Here is a 15,000-nt window from a genome sequence, read left to right on the forward strand (position 1 = left end):
CATCGTTTTCGGTCCCTTTCCGAACAAGTTTCAACTGTCTTCTTTTCCAGTAAAAACTTTTGAACAGCTTTTCATTTTTTCTATTCTAAGTAATCACCATTTAGATGCCATTTAAGTATATTTTATCTCAAACATACTCATTTTACGTCATTTAACCATCTTTATCTCTCAAAACCTTTTTTATCCGTTTTTAGATTCCTCTGATCGATCTCTTATTTTTCTCATAGTTGAATGATTTTTTTTTGACAAATTTGTAAGCGTTTCCATCAGATCGCGCACTTTTCAGCTATTTCTAATCGCCGTGACTAAAATAACCTCATTTTCTCACATATCAATTCTATTAATGCCCAGTTAACGCCCTTATTTTGTCTTACCTCCAACAGCTACCACCTGATGGAGATCATGATGACTGTGATCAACGAGTACACGGACTGGGAGCGCCCCGTCAGACACCCCATCAGTACGAGAGACGAGACACTGGCCCTCCTGTCGGATGCCCTTTACGCTGCCCCTGTTTTGAACACGGGCAACCTGCACGCTCTGGCCTCGCCCAACACCTTCCTGTACGTCTTCGACCATCACACCAAAAATGGGGACTATCAGAACGTAAGTCGAGACGAGGTTCCGAGTGTGACCTTTGGCAGTGTCGAATTTTGCATCCGTTCGACGGTCGCTTTCTACGTATCAGATCGGTTTTGGGTGGACGACGTTCTTTGGTCCAGAAATGGTTTTTGTCTTCCAAATAGGTGAAATGGGTTCTTTTGGGGACCCAAACACTGAACGATTGTATGAACGATTGTCGTTATCGACAAACACACACACTATTTAAACAGTACGAACGATCTCGGCACCGATTTCAGTCTAGACAAAGATTTTGTCTCGGGAAGACGTGGCATCATCTCTGGAAGAGACGTGCGCGATAGCGTTATATTGGCAGACAAACATAAACATTGAACGACCCGTGTATGACACATACGTCGCAAGCCAGCAACCTGGTCGCGACAGATTCCCACTGAGATCGTTCAGACCACGAAACTCCGCCCACTTTTGCATTCAGACAAGCCCATGCACAATGTTTTTGAGAACGATACATCAAACAGTCGTTCAGACAATAGTCTATACAATCGTTCAGTGTATGGGGTCCTTTAGGGGTTGCTGTTGTTAGATCTGATTAAATCATTGAGATTCATAGTAATTTGTTCGCTAAAGAAAAAAATTGCAATTAATACTGGCTTACTTAACCTTATTTTATGGGCTTCACGTATTGCTTGCATTTCAAATATAACTTACAATATGTATATGAAACCATAAAACGCAGCTCATAATTGTTGTTGATATATGCTAGTCGTCAGCTTCAAAGAAGTCAAGAGACCTGCTTTCAACAATTGCTTTCAAAATAAAAAGATACTGACGCAGAGGATGGGTAATCAGACATCCGTAATTCATGTTCCGAAGGGCACCAACTCTCGGATGCATATTTTCACAATTGATTGGCTTCTGATCTTTCCCATGGCAACCCTTGCGTCATGCCTTCGTCCCGGAATAAGAAAAAAAAGTAAATGGTATTGTAATTATCATCAAACATGGGGATTATCATTGTCTCTGTCAGACAAAAGTTTCATCGTCCTGACATTGCGCAGAGATATTTCTTCCATTAAGTTCCGCGCTTCTTGGAACAAATGTCGCGCGTCCTGAACCTGAGGTTGCGTTAGACTGCTCCATAATTCACGACTCCATGACTTAATACATCGTTAGCAGCGAATCATAAATTTATTTCAAACGATGTTACCGAGTCATGTTTCTTTCATTTCGAGATTTTCACTTTGTATGCAATTACCATTTCTCGTGGAATAAGCTTGGGAACATTTCACCCTCTGCTAGTTGCTGAATATTTATAGCCCGACCATCTTGAAATTGCGCTAAAAGCAAAGTGAGTGAGACAGAGAAGGATATTAAGTCTTGTTTCATAATTATATTCAATAATCGGGTTCGTTCCTGATTAGCCTATTTCATCAGTCCGTCAGCAATGAAAGTAAACTCGTAATGGAGATGAATCAGGAAGATAATAGTACTTTTTTTTATATCCAAAACCTTTTTTCTTTCCTTGTCAGTTCAATATCTGTTCTCGTTTTCCATGTAGCCATTTCTTTCATGACACCGAAAATATGCATCCCATGCCAGTAATTTCATCGGCATTTTTCATGTTCTAAAAATAACTGCGTACCTCGTGCGCTTTCTCGTTGACAGTTGGAGTTCTGAAAATTCCTCAACATCACATTTTATCGTTGTTTTTTTTTGCACTATATTATTGGGCGTACGTTGAAATTTTGCAGGTAAAACCTGATAAATGATTGCATGCAGCTTAAAACACCATGGGTGTTTTTTTTCTCCAGATTTGAGGTCAGTGATTATAGTAAGGTACAATTCTAATTGGGACGATAGACTGTTTTCAGGTTGCATTTTATAGCAGCAGATTCATCGTCAGTTTTTAAAGTTGAAATTCCTGGCGATGATAACTATCTGATTGATGTTAATCACATGATTATCTGATGATCACTCTGTGATTGGTGCCTGTGATTTGTATTTTAGATCTTTACAACTTTATAGATGCGTTTTAATAAGGTCACAAATAGACTTTAATTAAGGTTGACAGTAGTCTCCAGGTTATTTTTTAATTCATTTTTAAAAAGTTTGGATATGACCTTCATTATGATTAATTGAAATTAAATACTTTTTTAAAAATTATTGTAAGGATATCTCAGATTCTGTTAAATTGTTCAGCGCTTTGCAGAGATGTGTGCAATGTAAAGTCATTTATTCCAGGAAAGCATTGCTGGACTTTCAATGATTTCCTCAGGAGTGAGGAAGCAACATGGAAGCATCTGCCATGTTTATAAATCGTGTATCAAAGTGTCGAATCACTGACAACACCTGCGGTGTAAGCAAGTGTCGAATCGCTGAAAATACCTGTGTTGTACCAAAGGGCCGAATCATTGAAAACACCTGCGTTGTACCCAAGTGTCGAATCATTGAAAACACCTGCGTTGTACCCAAGTGTCGAATTATTGAAACACCTGCGTTGGACGCAAGTATCGAATCACTGAAAACACCTGGTTTGTACCGAGGCGTCGAATCATTGATAACACCTTGTTTTTACGCAAGCGTTGAATCTTTAAAAATACCTGGTTTGTTCCCAAGTGTCGAATCATTGAAAACACCTGATTTTACGCAATCGTCGAATCATTAAAAACACCTTCAATTTACTCACGCATTCTGGACCTTTTAATGAATTTTTATTGTTGAGGAAATGGTATAAAGATTTGTCGTGTAAATAAATCGTGTGTCCACTTTTTATTTATTTATTTTTTGTTAACCATCACTAATAAGTAAAAATAAACAGGAAAAAGAATCAGATTTTGCTTTTAAGTCTGTGATTTGTTCTGAATGTGACGTGGCTGTATACCTGATTGGTATTATCAATAAAATTTTCAAGCCTTTTCTGTCTGATCGAGCATTCATTGTAAATGAATTAATTTCAACGTACTAAAACTTGGCAGCGGATTCATTCTGAGAAAATAAATAACTGAATTTTTCTTTTGCATATTTGCAAGGTTCAGTCATAACTGAGGAAACTTTTAGATTCATCTTGAATGTGCGCTTGGTTCAGTACTCTGAAATAAGTAAAAATATTTAAGTCTCTGGGTTCACACATTTGAAAGAGAAATAAAAAAGGATACTGGTGATAATATTATGCTATATAATTCATGAAAACTCATTATCTTTATCGTTCGTAATTCTGTGATTTCATATAATTTTGTAAAAGGTGAGGTCCAGAATGAATAGATATTTTTCCAGTTTCTTCTTGTTTTGTACATTTGAAAATTAGCAAAAAGTATAAATGTTATTGCAAATTGTCTTAACTGCTAATAAAAACGCTAATTCGCCTCGCTTCAAATCTAAAAGTTGTCGACATTTTTCTTCGTAGTCATTGATATTTTGTGCTTTTCAAGAAAGGCAGTAACTTTAATTCAAAATGGTCTTGATTATACACACTTTCAATTCGTCTTTCCTAACATTTACACTGACAGCGGTTCGAGTTAACAGAATTTCGTTTCGCCATGTTTCGAGATTTTGCCCAACAATGAAAGCGCGCTGTTGGTCACTGTTAATCGATTCTTAATTTGCAGCGAGTTGGATGCGTCCACGGAGAGGAGCTGCCGTACATTTGGGGAGCCCCCTTAGTAACACACCTGGGTCACTTTCCCAACAACTTCACACAGGCTGAGGTCAAGCTCTCGGAGGCCATGCTCAGATATTGGACGAACTTTGCAAGAGCTGGGTGAGTTCATTTTAAACCCAATGAATACATTCAGAGCTAGACGGTTTGAAAGTGGTGGCCGCCATTCATTATTATTCAACAACCGCTATATTCTGTTATTGTAAAGTAGTGGGAGCCATGCATTATTATTCAGGAACCTCTTTATTTTGTTTATTGTAAAGTAGTGGCCGCCATTCATTATTATTCAGCAACCGCTTTATTCTGTTTATTGTAAAGTAGTGGCCGCCATTCATTATTATTCAGCAACCGCTTTATTCTGTTTATTGTAAAGTAGTGGCCGTGATTATTAATTATTAGAATACTTTAAATCGTTTATTGTAAAAGTAGTGGCCGTGATTCATTATTATTCAGCAACCGCTTTATTCTGTTTATTGTAAAGTAGTGGCCGTGATTCATTATTATTCAGTAACTACTTTAATCTGTTTATTGTAAAGTAGTGGCCGTGATTCATTATTATTCAGCAACCACTTTATTCTGTCATTGTAAATTAGTGACATCCTTCACTATTATTCTGCAACCACTTTATTCTGTATATTGTAAAGTAGTGGCCGCCAATGATTATTATTCAGCAACCACTTTATTCTGTATATTGTAAAGTAGTGGCCGCCAATGATTATTATTCAGCAACCACTTTATTCTGTCATTGTAAAGAAGTAACAGTCACTGACTATTATTCGGCAACCACTTTATTCTGTTATTGTAAAGTAGTGGCCGCCATTCATTATTATTCAGCAACCACTTGATTCAGTTATTGTTCTGTCACTTTCTTGGTGTTAAGAAGAATTTATTAATTTCTTCTTATTTATTTTAATCCTTTATTTTTATGCATTTCTGTCTCACTTTTAAATTTGATAGACTATCTTCATTTTAACACTTTATTTCTCCTGGTTTATTTCGTTTTCTGCTCTTTATGAGATCTGGGTTTCAGTTTATCTCATTTCCCATTTCTTTTTCTTGCTCTTCTTATCGTATTTTATTAAAGTATTATTTCCGCTATTTGTTCCATTTAGCATCGAATCAGATCCTTTTCTCTTTGCTTCATTTTACGTCAAATCAGTGCTCAGCTCAATGCCTTTTGCTTTGTTTCATTTAACATCAAATCAGTTCTTTCTTTGTTTCATTTCACATCAAATTGATGTTTCTTGTTTTCTTTCACATGAAGTCATCTTTTCATTCTATGTTTCATTTCACATCATAAGTGCTTTTCCTCTAATTCATTTTTCATTAAATCAGTTTTTTTATATTTTATTCCAAACCAAACCCTATCATTTTTTCTTACACTATTTCACTTCACGTCAAATCGAAACTTTCTCACTGCACATCGTTTCACTTAAAACCAGAGCTACACCATTTCTTGAGATTTAATTTTCTGTAAGACCTTTTACTCCGTCCTGTTATTTTACTTGTATTTCCCCCTTTCCCTGTTTCATTCCCATATTCTTCTAGCCTTTTCTTTGTTCTGCTCTTTCTCCCACATTCTTTTTTATTCCAAACTCCTTTAATCTTTTCCCAGCCCTTTTACCTTCATTTTGCTGTTTCATTTTCCACTTTCCGTAACTGGTTCTCTCTCTCTCTCTCTCTCTCTCTCTCTCGGAGGTTTTCATTTCGATTCATTTAGTTTATGTTTTTAAACCTGCCATTATGATTACTGTTGCTCCTTTTTATGTTTGCTTTGTTGGAAAAAAAATATTTCAATCATTCTCCTCAGTAATTTCAACCATTTATTCCACTGTTTATTTTCCCGCTACTCATTTTCTCGTATGATTCATTTCCAGCGACTTATTTTCCTTATGACCAATGACTCCACAGCTCGTTTTCTACTTATTTCTTCATGATTTGTTTTCCCATTATCATTTTTCCTTTTCAGATTTTCACGGAATGCACCGTCATCACTCCTCCCTGACTCATTATCCATGATTCGTTATTCCATAAGTATTTTTTTCCGTGATTCGTTTCCTCACGAGTCATTTCTCCTAGTTCAGTTGCCCATTGCTCCCTCGCGAATCATTTCCAGTAACATTTTGAATGTATATCCTATGAATTTGCTGATACTTTCCCTATGGGTCCCTTGCTCCTGTCTCCTTCCACCCCACCCCTCTCCCGTCCTGCATGACCATCATTTGCAGACTTTACAGGATTGCCTTCAGTTTTCCACGATTTATGTCACAACTCTCGACCCATGAACTTTTTTCTTGTTATGATCCTCGTGTTCTCCTCCGTCTCAGTAGGCCCTTTTAGTTTTCTGTAAAAGAAAACTATGGAAATGGCTATTTATCTGTCCGTCCACACTTTTTCTATCCGCTCTCAGATCTTAAAATTTAATGAGGCTAGAGAGCTGCAAATTGTTATGTTGATCATCCACCTCCCAATCATCAGACACATCAATTTGCATCCATCTAGCCTCAGTGGTTATTGTTTTATTTAAGGTTAAACTGAGCCATGTAGGTTCCAACAATATATGCCACCACCGGGCCGTGGCGGAGATTTTCATACAGCATTATACGCTGTATGAAAAAAACTGGCTTATTTTTTACTTGTTTATTTTTATTTTTAATCATAATCACTACGCTGACCATTTCCTCTATACAACTCAATATTCCATTGCAGGGTATTCTCTCTGTCATTACTTTGATTCATTGCATTATGTTGTAAGGCATGACTATACTCTGTTTTTTTCCATCTGTCCTCCCGCCTGTGGTGTTTGCGTATGGTAACACTGCGTCCAGGGCTATAGATAGTTACATTCAGCTTACATTCAGCAATTTATAATAATGCCCGCTTATTTTGAATATTAACGGTGTAATTCGAATACAGTAAATTATTAAAACACTTTTCAATTGCAAATGTACACCCAGATATCCTTTTATTAACCTAAAACTTACTCATAGCGTAACTTCTTGAAAGCCTGGGACGCAGTGTTACCATACGAAAACACCACAGGCGGATGGACAGATGGAAAAAAACAGTATACTCATCTGTATTTTTTATTTTATCTTAATTTTTTTAATCTAATTTTTTGGTTGATGTAATATCAACGTCCACATCTTCCCAAGCGACATTCTGTCGACATTCTATATAATGTTCGCGTTTACCTTCTCTTCACATGACGGTGCTCTGATTCCTTTTCATTCCCATGTTCCCGAATTTTAGTTTTCTTCTTGAATTATGTCCCTCATCCCTCTGTTGTGGCTGTTTTTGTTATCATTCCCCCCTCCTTTAATTTTAGCCATTATATTTTTATTCTGGTTTTTTTTACTCCGTTACTGTGTTAGGTTTTTTAACCAAAGTTTCCCAGTTGCGTCACTTATCTCGGGTTTTCTCGTCTTTCTTTACATATTTCTTTCTTCCTTGCTTTCATTTGATCCATGTTTACAATTCTGTACTTTCTATGTTCGTCATTGATGAGAATTGTACTTTCTATGTTCGTCATTGATGTTTTTATCCATTTCTCGACACTTTTCACCGATTTTGCAGTTCCAAAAATCTTTATCTTTTTTATATGACGTCATCGTTGTTTTTAGCTTCCATTTGCAATGTTTTTGCTTCGCTATTATCACTGTTATAACTACGTAGAGTGTTCCTCATTTCTCATATTCTCTGATTTAATTGTTTCGTGAGTAAATGCCTTATCACATATCATAGTACGGTGATATTGGTGTCATATTTTGACCCCTTAAAATAATCTTGGGTTAATTCATTTCACTGTAGGAGTTTTGACATGTTTCGTATTCCCATCGACGCATTTCTACATCATTAGAGGTTATGTTGCATCGACGTGTATTTCAATCTGTATGCAATTCACTTCCTTATTCATTTCCTGTTGTAGTCATTAGAGATTTCATTTATATTTCTCTCTCTCTCTCTCTCTCTCTCTCTCTCTCTCTCTCTCTCTCTCTCTCTCTCTCTGCACGTTGCGAAAATTGTTGTTATCCGTTTTATGAACCGGTTTCATTTTCCGTATTTTTCATTTTCTGTATATTTTCCGAATTTTTAGGTCATTCGTCTCATTGTTTTGCCTTATCTGTTTTCTCTCAATAAATACTTCCTACACTTATTTAGCTAATTCTGAAGTATTTTTATTCCTCTTTCTGGTTTCTTCTCCCTCGGATCCATATCTTCGTTTCATGGGTTTCACTTTTACCTTGTTCAATCCCCTGTGTTGTTGGTCTGGTATCTCGCTCTACTTTCATGTCTGTGTCGGTGCTTCTCCCTACTACGTCCCGTTTCGATTTTCCCCTCGTTTAGTTTTTCATCGTTCGCTGTGTGTTTTTCCCTCGCCTCATTTATCATCGCTTGTTTCCCTCTTGCTGTGTTTCTTCATACGATTTCATGTGTGCGCGTGTGTGTGTTATGCGTATCCCTTGCCTCTTTTATGGCTTGATCTTTATTTTTAACTCTTATTCCGCTTCATCCCTCCTTCATTTTTCGTGGTTGACCCATTCCACGTGTCATTTTTAACCCAGCGAAATAATCTCGGTTGATTTGTTTCTACCTTTCTTTATCCTTTGTTCTGTGTGCGGTGGATCTCCCGCCCGTCTCATTTCCCTGTTATTTTTCAGGGTTTAATTCTTCCTCCGATCTCATCCCCCTCCGCAATCTCTCTTTCATAAAAGGCCGATTAATCCTTTGAGCCGAGCCGTTCTTCAGTGTGTTTTGTTTGCCTTCCCTCTGACGACTATCGGTTTAAGCGTGTTTGTGTATCGAGGATTTCCCTCGACTTTTCGTGCTCCTTAATAAGCCGTAATGGGAGTAATAGCGGCTGCTGGCTCTGGAAAGATGCTTTGTTTGCGTTTTGGATTTTTTTTTTTCTTTTTTTTTTTTAGGACACCCCCCCCCCCCCCCCCCCCACCTTTTTTTCAGCCAGAACATTTTTGCTCAAGGGAAAATTAAGACTGGTACCAATACTACGTTTATCCTTTCGCTATATGGAATTCAGTAGATTCCTGAGAGCGCAGACCCGCCCAGCTACCTCACCAGCGGTGCTTCGTTTCTCTAACATGCACTGCGTTGTACACACCTTATCTTTCGCGCGCTCTCTTGCCCTTACCTGCTTTTTTTTCTTCTTCTTCTTCTTCTTCTTTTATAAGTCATACGCGCTGGGTTTTTTTACTTATTTATTTTATTTTTTTTGTTTTTGTCATACGCTTTGTAAACCTACTGAATCTAGCTCGTCCGTTTGCGATACGTGTTAGATTTGCCTGTGCTGGAGCAAATCCCATTACACCTAACAGCGTCAGTGCACGACAGTAGCCAAAGCACATAAATAGTGATCGTTATGATATTAAAAAAAAAAAAAAAAAAAAAACACACACACACTCATTTTTATGGTGGAAAAGTATATTCAAAACGTAGCTAGTAATAAAGAGGTATTATTTTTGAATACACATCAAACAGAGCGAACTCATGAATATTAATTTGCAATGATGAATTTTATTTCATTTTATGATTAACGCCATTGTGCATTTGCATTCTGATGTTCATTTGATATTTTTCATTCTGTGTTTGGGGGGGGGAGGGTAATGAGTCTCATATATCAGAATTTTCCGAGAGATTTCGGACATGCGGAACGGTCGCTATTTTCACGCGTTTATGCAAATTCGGTACTTAAACGCTCGTTCATTGTTTATTCGCTCATGCGTTTAATGGCAGCCTTCATGCTAAAGACCGATCGGAATAAAGAAAGGTTCGTTTGAACTTTGAATGCCATCATGTTCTGTTTTTCCAGCCTCTTTTTTTTTTTCCTGGTTTTGGAACCTTTTCGGTTTTCGAAAATTTCCATCTATATTGTTGTAATCCTTTTCCGTTTTCACCATTTTCTAAAGGGAAACATTGTTAGTTCGTAACAATTTTCTTGGCCATTTACAATTAAGTTTTGAAGCCTCCTTATGAAACAGTCCATAGTTTCAACCATTTTTTTTTACCTTTTCATCTTTTAACCCTGTCCATTTTAAAACCATTCTACATTTGTAGCCATTTCACTTCATTTATAGCCCTTTTTTTTTAGCTTGTTACTTTTGTTTACCTTTTCGCTTATGTAAATTTTTTTTAACCGCTTTTTCCATTCTGAACGACATTTTTTCACCTTTTTGCTTTTATATATATATAATATATATATATATATATATATATATATAGTATATATGATATATATATATATATATATTTGTATTTTTAAACATCTATTGTTGTACTTTTCATTAGTAACCTTATCCAATTGAAGACATAATCACTTTTTGCTTGGCTTTATAAGTTTTTTTTTTTTTATATTTCTTCAGTTCATGAAAGCTTCTTGGTATCTGAGAAATCTGTTGTGTTTATGGTTTGTGTTATTCAGTGTTACAGGGAATTAATTCAGTTTAATCTTTTTTGTTTATTTAATCTTTGATATGCTAATGACTGTCATGAATCTTGAGATTAGATTCAGTAATGGGTTTGTATTTATCACATTTTTTACAAAAACGTTTAAATGTTTTTACTTTAAACCCAGCGAAGTTTTTTAGATTTGAAATTCCTATTTTCATTGTCAAAAATCTCTAACGAAAAATCCTCCTAGTTGTGGCGTCTCCTTCAAGTGATCTCGAATTGTGAAATCCGGTTTCTGAAGAATTCTTCGAAAATGTTAACAGGCAAAAGGACTCCTCCATGCAGAAGTTTCCTTTTTATTGCTCTCGACTTTTGGAATAGGGCTGAAGCTCACTTGTGCCTTCTTCCTCTTTGCAGAAATCCCAACGACCCGGCGGTGATTTCGCCAGATGGCCGGGTTCCTGAGAAGAACCGCGTTCAGACGCAGGAATGGCCCCCTTACGACGGAATGCACCGAAGGTATCTGGATATAGGTAGGTTTTCTGCTGGCCAGGCGCTGGAGTAGGCAAGACATTCCAGAAGGGAAAAGGGCTGTGAATATTGACGTATTTTGCATGAATGTCACTAACGTACTATTTATAAGCGCTTTGTGCTACTGTGAGCAGGATCTAGTAGTTATGAGACATCCCCTAATCGGGCCACTGTAAAGAAAATACAATGAGAAGCAGTAGAATGATGTATTGTGCATGTATGTGATTGACATACTATTTAGAAGCATCTTGTACTATAGTAGATTCACAACAACCGTACATTTGATGTCTAGGCCAGTCCCTTACGACGCTCCTGATTGGCTGTTGATAAGCCATCACAGGGCTGGAAACTCTCGGTCTCTCGAGAGAGTTCACATAGGCAGGATGTATGTTCTACCTCTCCTGAGGGATACTTTTGAAAGACGTATCCCTCAGGAGAGGTGGAACATAGATCCTGCCCATGTGAACACTCTCGAGAGACTGAGATTTTCCAGCCCTGTGATTGCCTTATCAACAGCCAATCAGGAGCGTCGTAAGGAACTGGCCTAGACATCAAATGCACGTTTGATGCACATCTACTATAGCATGAGCTTGGTTATTTTGTTGGAAGGGAGCCGAGACGGGCAATATAACGCAGTCTAGTCCATCCAGTGAAAAAGCGAGGGGATCCAGGGAAAAACTGTGAATGAATGGCGCATCCTATGTGGACGTAACTGGAGCAATACTGGGGAGATTTGTGTGTTCGTGCCGGCAGAAATTACGTGCTATGAAATCGAGACGGGCCAAGCAGTCTAATCCAACAGGACTGATGGAAAAAGACCACAAACTGAATGAATGTGCATTTTTCATGGATCGTGTTTTGTCTTGCTGTTAGTTCCTTGTTTTTTATGATTTACTTACATTTTATATATTTCTTTGTTAATGTATTTTTTCCTTTTCTTGTGACTGTTCTCCTCTTTCTGTATTTCCTAATGGCCTTTGATAATTCTGTCAAATGAACAACATATTCTTTGGAAGTTTGAATTTAAAGTCAGTGGCCCCAGTGGGCTTGTTCTATATGGACATGGTTCGTCCTCTGAATGATGAGAATAATAAAAGTAAGTTTCTAGTGAAAATGAAGTATAGTAGGTTTCCAAAGGGTTGATAGACTTGAACGGACAAAAAAAAGGTCAGTCTAAGCAGTTCATTATACAAACAATTTTAGCGAATAAAGCAATGACTTGCTACTAGTAAGTTTCCTGTGGTTTTTCATTAGATGCCAAAGTGCACAGTTCTGTTGCATTTAGAATTGCCTTATAAATGAAACGACAATAGAGCATTAAGGAGAAAAATAACTGAGTATTCTACACATGTTCATTCCTTGAGGGACTATGTAAATATACACTTCAGTGCAGCAAATACTGGCATAATTATATGCATATAAGCACAGGTTTGTGCTCACCGACATTTACGCAGACATGTCTGCTTTGCTAATGTGTTTGCTCATGTATTTTAGTTTGTACCATCATTATTCCTTGTGTGTACGTAGCTAATTACCAATCGCCGCGCTGATCCAGTGTCTGATGTGCCCTTTCTGCATGCAAATGTAAAAGCAGTGTCTTGTTAGCGCGTGCTTTCCCTTCCACACAGGAAACTGTTAATTAACCAGCTGTTCCTTTGACGGCCTGTCATTCGGAGACCCAGTTAATTAAAGACTTTCCTCCGGTCATATTTGACCAAACTGAAAAAGCAGCCGTGGTCATTTTTCTCTTCCATTGAGTCTTTTTAAGGAAAACGGACCGGGAGGTTCGTCGCGTTCGACAGAAAGCCCTTCGCTATATCCCCTTCAGGCTTTTAACGAGACGTCAATCTCGCGTTTGACAAATCCGCGGTTTGCAGGGTTTTTTTATTGCTCTCTTTTTTTTCTTTTTTTTCTTGGTCAGAATGTTTTGAAGCGAGCATTTTTCTTTCTTCGTGCGTTTTATCATTTGGATTTTTTTTCTCTCCTTTTTTTTAGAATTTGTTTTTGTCAGTGTGGTTGTGGTCACCTTTAAAGCATCCTTAGCAAATTATGTTCTCTAGGTTCCGTTCCAACCGAAATTGATTCCAAACTACTTTTTTGAGCCATTTTTGTCATTTCGTCTTGCCTCCAAGGGAATTTAAAATGAAAGCTTAACACCTTACCTTTAAAAAATTACTTTTTATAAGTTTTTTTCCAGTTAACTGGAATCTTGGTATCCCTACTCCTTACTGTAAAATATAGGACTTAATGTAATCTAACGATGTTAGATCGCAGAAAAAACTCTCATCGAAAGACTCTAATACGTAAAATTCGATAACTAGTATTGCAAATACTCCAACAAGGGGACCATCAACTTCCCTTACACTGGGATGGGTACTTAGACACTATTTAATGTCAAAAGGAAGGCAAAAGGCTTAATAGACGACCCCACATGAAGTACTTACTGTGTTAAGTTTGCTGCTGGTTTTAAACGCCATCCATTTCGCTCAACGTCATTACGTCGTATTTAATGTTGTCATGATGAGCATGCGAAGTGTTGAAGGATTCCGAAAGGACTGCTCTTAAAACTACCACCAATTGAAGTTATTATCAGAAGCTCGAGCCAGAGCCAGTTTCATTCGCCAGCAATTTACCGATGCTCATTACAGATTCACAGTCAAACAAGCGCTCATTTGCTCCGGATTGTATGACTGTCTCTTTTTTTTAATACTTTCGGTTTTTCCATTTTGTGATTATCTTCCATAGTTTTACAATACATTAAAATGGCCTTCATGCGTGTGCTTGTCTTTTGTTTTATGCGTTCTTTGTTGTCTGGAGTAGTAATACTAAGTGATAATCCCCATTGTGCTAGCGTACCGGCCTTAAAATAATTTTCTCTCTCTCTCTCTCTCTCTCTCTCTCTCTCTCTCTCTCTCTCTCTCTCTCACACACACACACACTTTTCCCTATTTTAGATTGTGATGGAAAGATTTTGTACTCATAATTTTCTTGAGGTAAATCCAAGTTCCGACAACCTTGAGTAAAATCACTTCAGTCTATCGGCATACATACTTTAACGTATGTTGTAGGCGATATTCATTGGCTCACTTATCATTCCAACCACTTTTGAATTTTTTTTATCTTTATTCGTCCGCTTTCGTTTTTAAGCATTATTATTAGCTCCTCTTAATTTTATTTCTTGACTCATAAACAAGGTACTACCACCACTCCGTCCTCCTCCTCCTCCTCCTCCTCCTCTCTCCTCTTCTTCTCTAAAACCAAAGCCCTTGCCTCTGTGTTTCGTTGATATCGGCCCTTTCCAACGGCTCCCTTCATTTTCCTGAAGGCTCTGTTTGAGCCACAACCATTCATCGTGGCATGTTCCCTCGCCCATTTTGGGAAAAGGTACGGTACCTCCAAATGGAGGCGGTGGTCAAGGAGAAGCACGCGATTCGTTAAGGCAGACATGAAACCCGCTTAAGGAGAGTTTAGGATTTTCTCTAGTTAGAGATCTTGAAGAAATACTTCGCTGTGTAACAGGAAAGCTCGACAGAGATTCTGTAGTTGAAATTATTTATTTTCATTCTTGAACTGGTCGTTTTTGCTGTACTAATGGACTTTTCAAGTTGACCATATGAAAGCGTGCCCTGATATGTTTGTATGTATGCATGTCTGGATGCTTGTATGGATGTAGCAATCTTCGAAAACTTTTAATATGCCCAAGTCGCAAGAGTCTTGGAAAACAAAATTTATATTTATTATCGTAGTAAGCTCGTTTCCTAGAAATCAAATTACTTTTAGCTTTCAGTATGACTAATATTTCAATGAATTTTGAATATAAATATATT

General features: G+C 37.4%; 1 protein-coding gene across 1 annotated transcript in view; it reads left to right on the top strand.

Annotated features, from left to right (window-relative positions):
- Positions 1–15,000, top strand: part of LOC135224615 (neuroligin-2-like) — an 81,383-nt gene that overhangs the window by 57,795 nt on the left and 8,588 nt on the right. The window contains exons 5-7 of the mRNA XM_064263792.1: positions 384–606; positions 4,188–4,339; positions 11,060–11,175. Coding sequence (XP_064119862.1) covers positions 384–606; positions 4,188–4,339; positions 11,060–11,175 — 491 coding nt within the window. The remainder of the gene's footprint in view (positions 1–383; positions 607–4,187; positions 4,340–11,059; positions 11,176–15,000) is intronic.

The sequence above is a fragment of the Macrobrachium nipponense genome, chromosome 12 (assembly GCF_015104395.2).
Source record: "Macrobrachium nipponense isolate FS-2020 chromosome 12, ASM1510439v2, whole genome shotgun sequence".
Classification (NCBI taxonomy): domain Eukaryota; kingdom Metazoa; phylum Arthropoda; class Malacostraca; order Decapoda; family Palaemonidae; genus Macrobrachium; species Macrobrachium nipponense.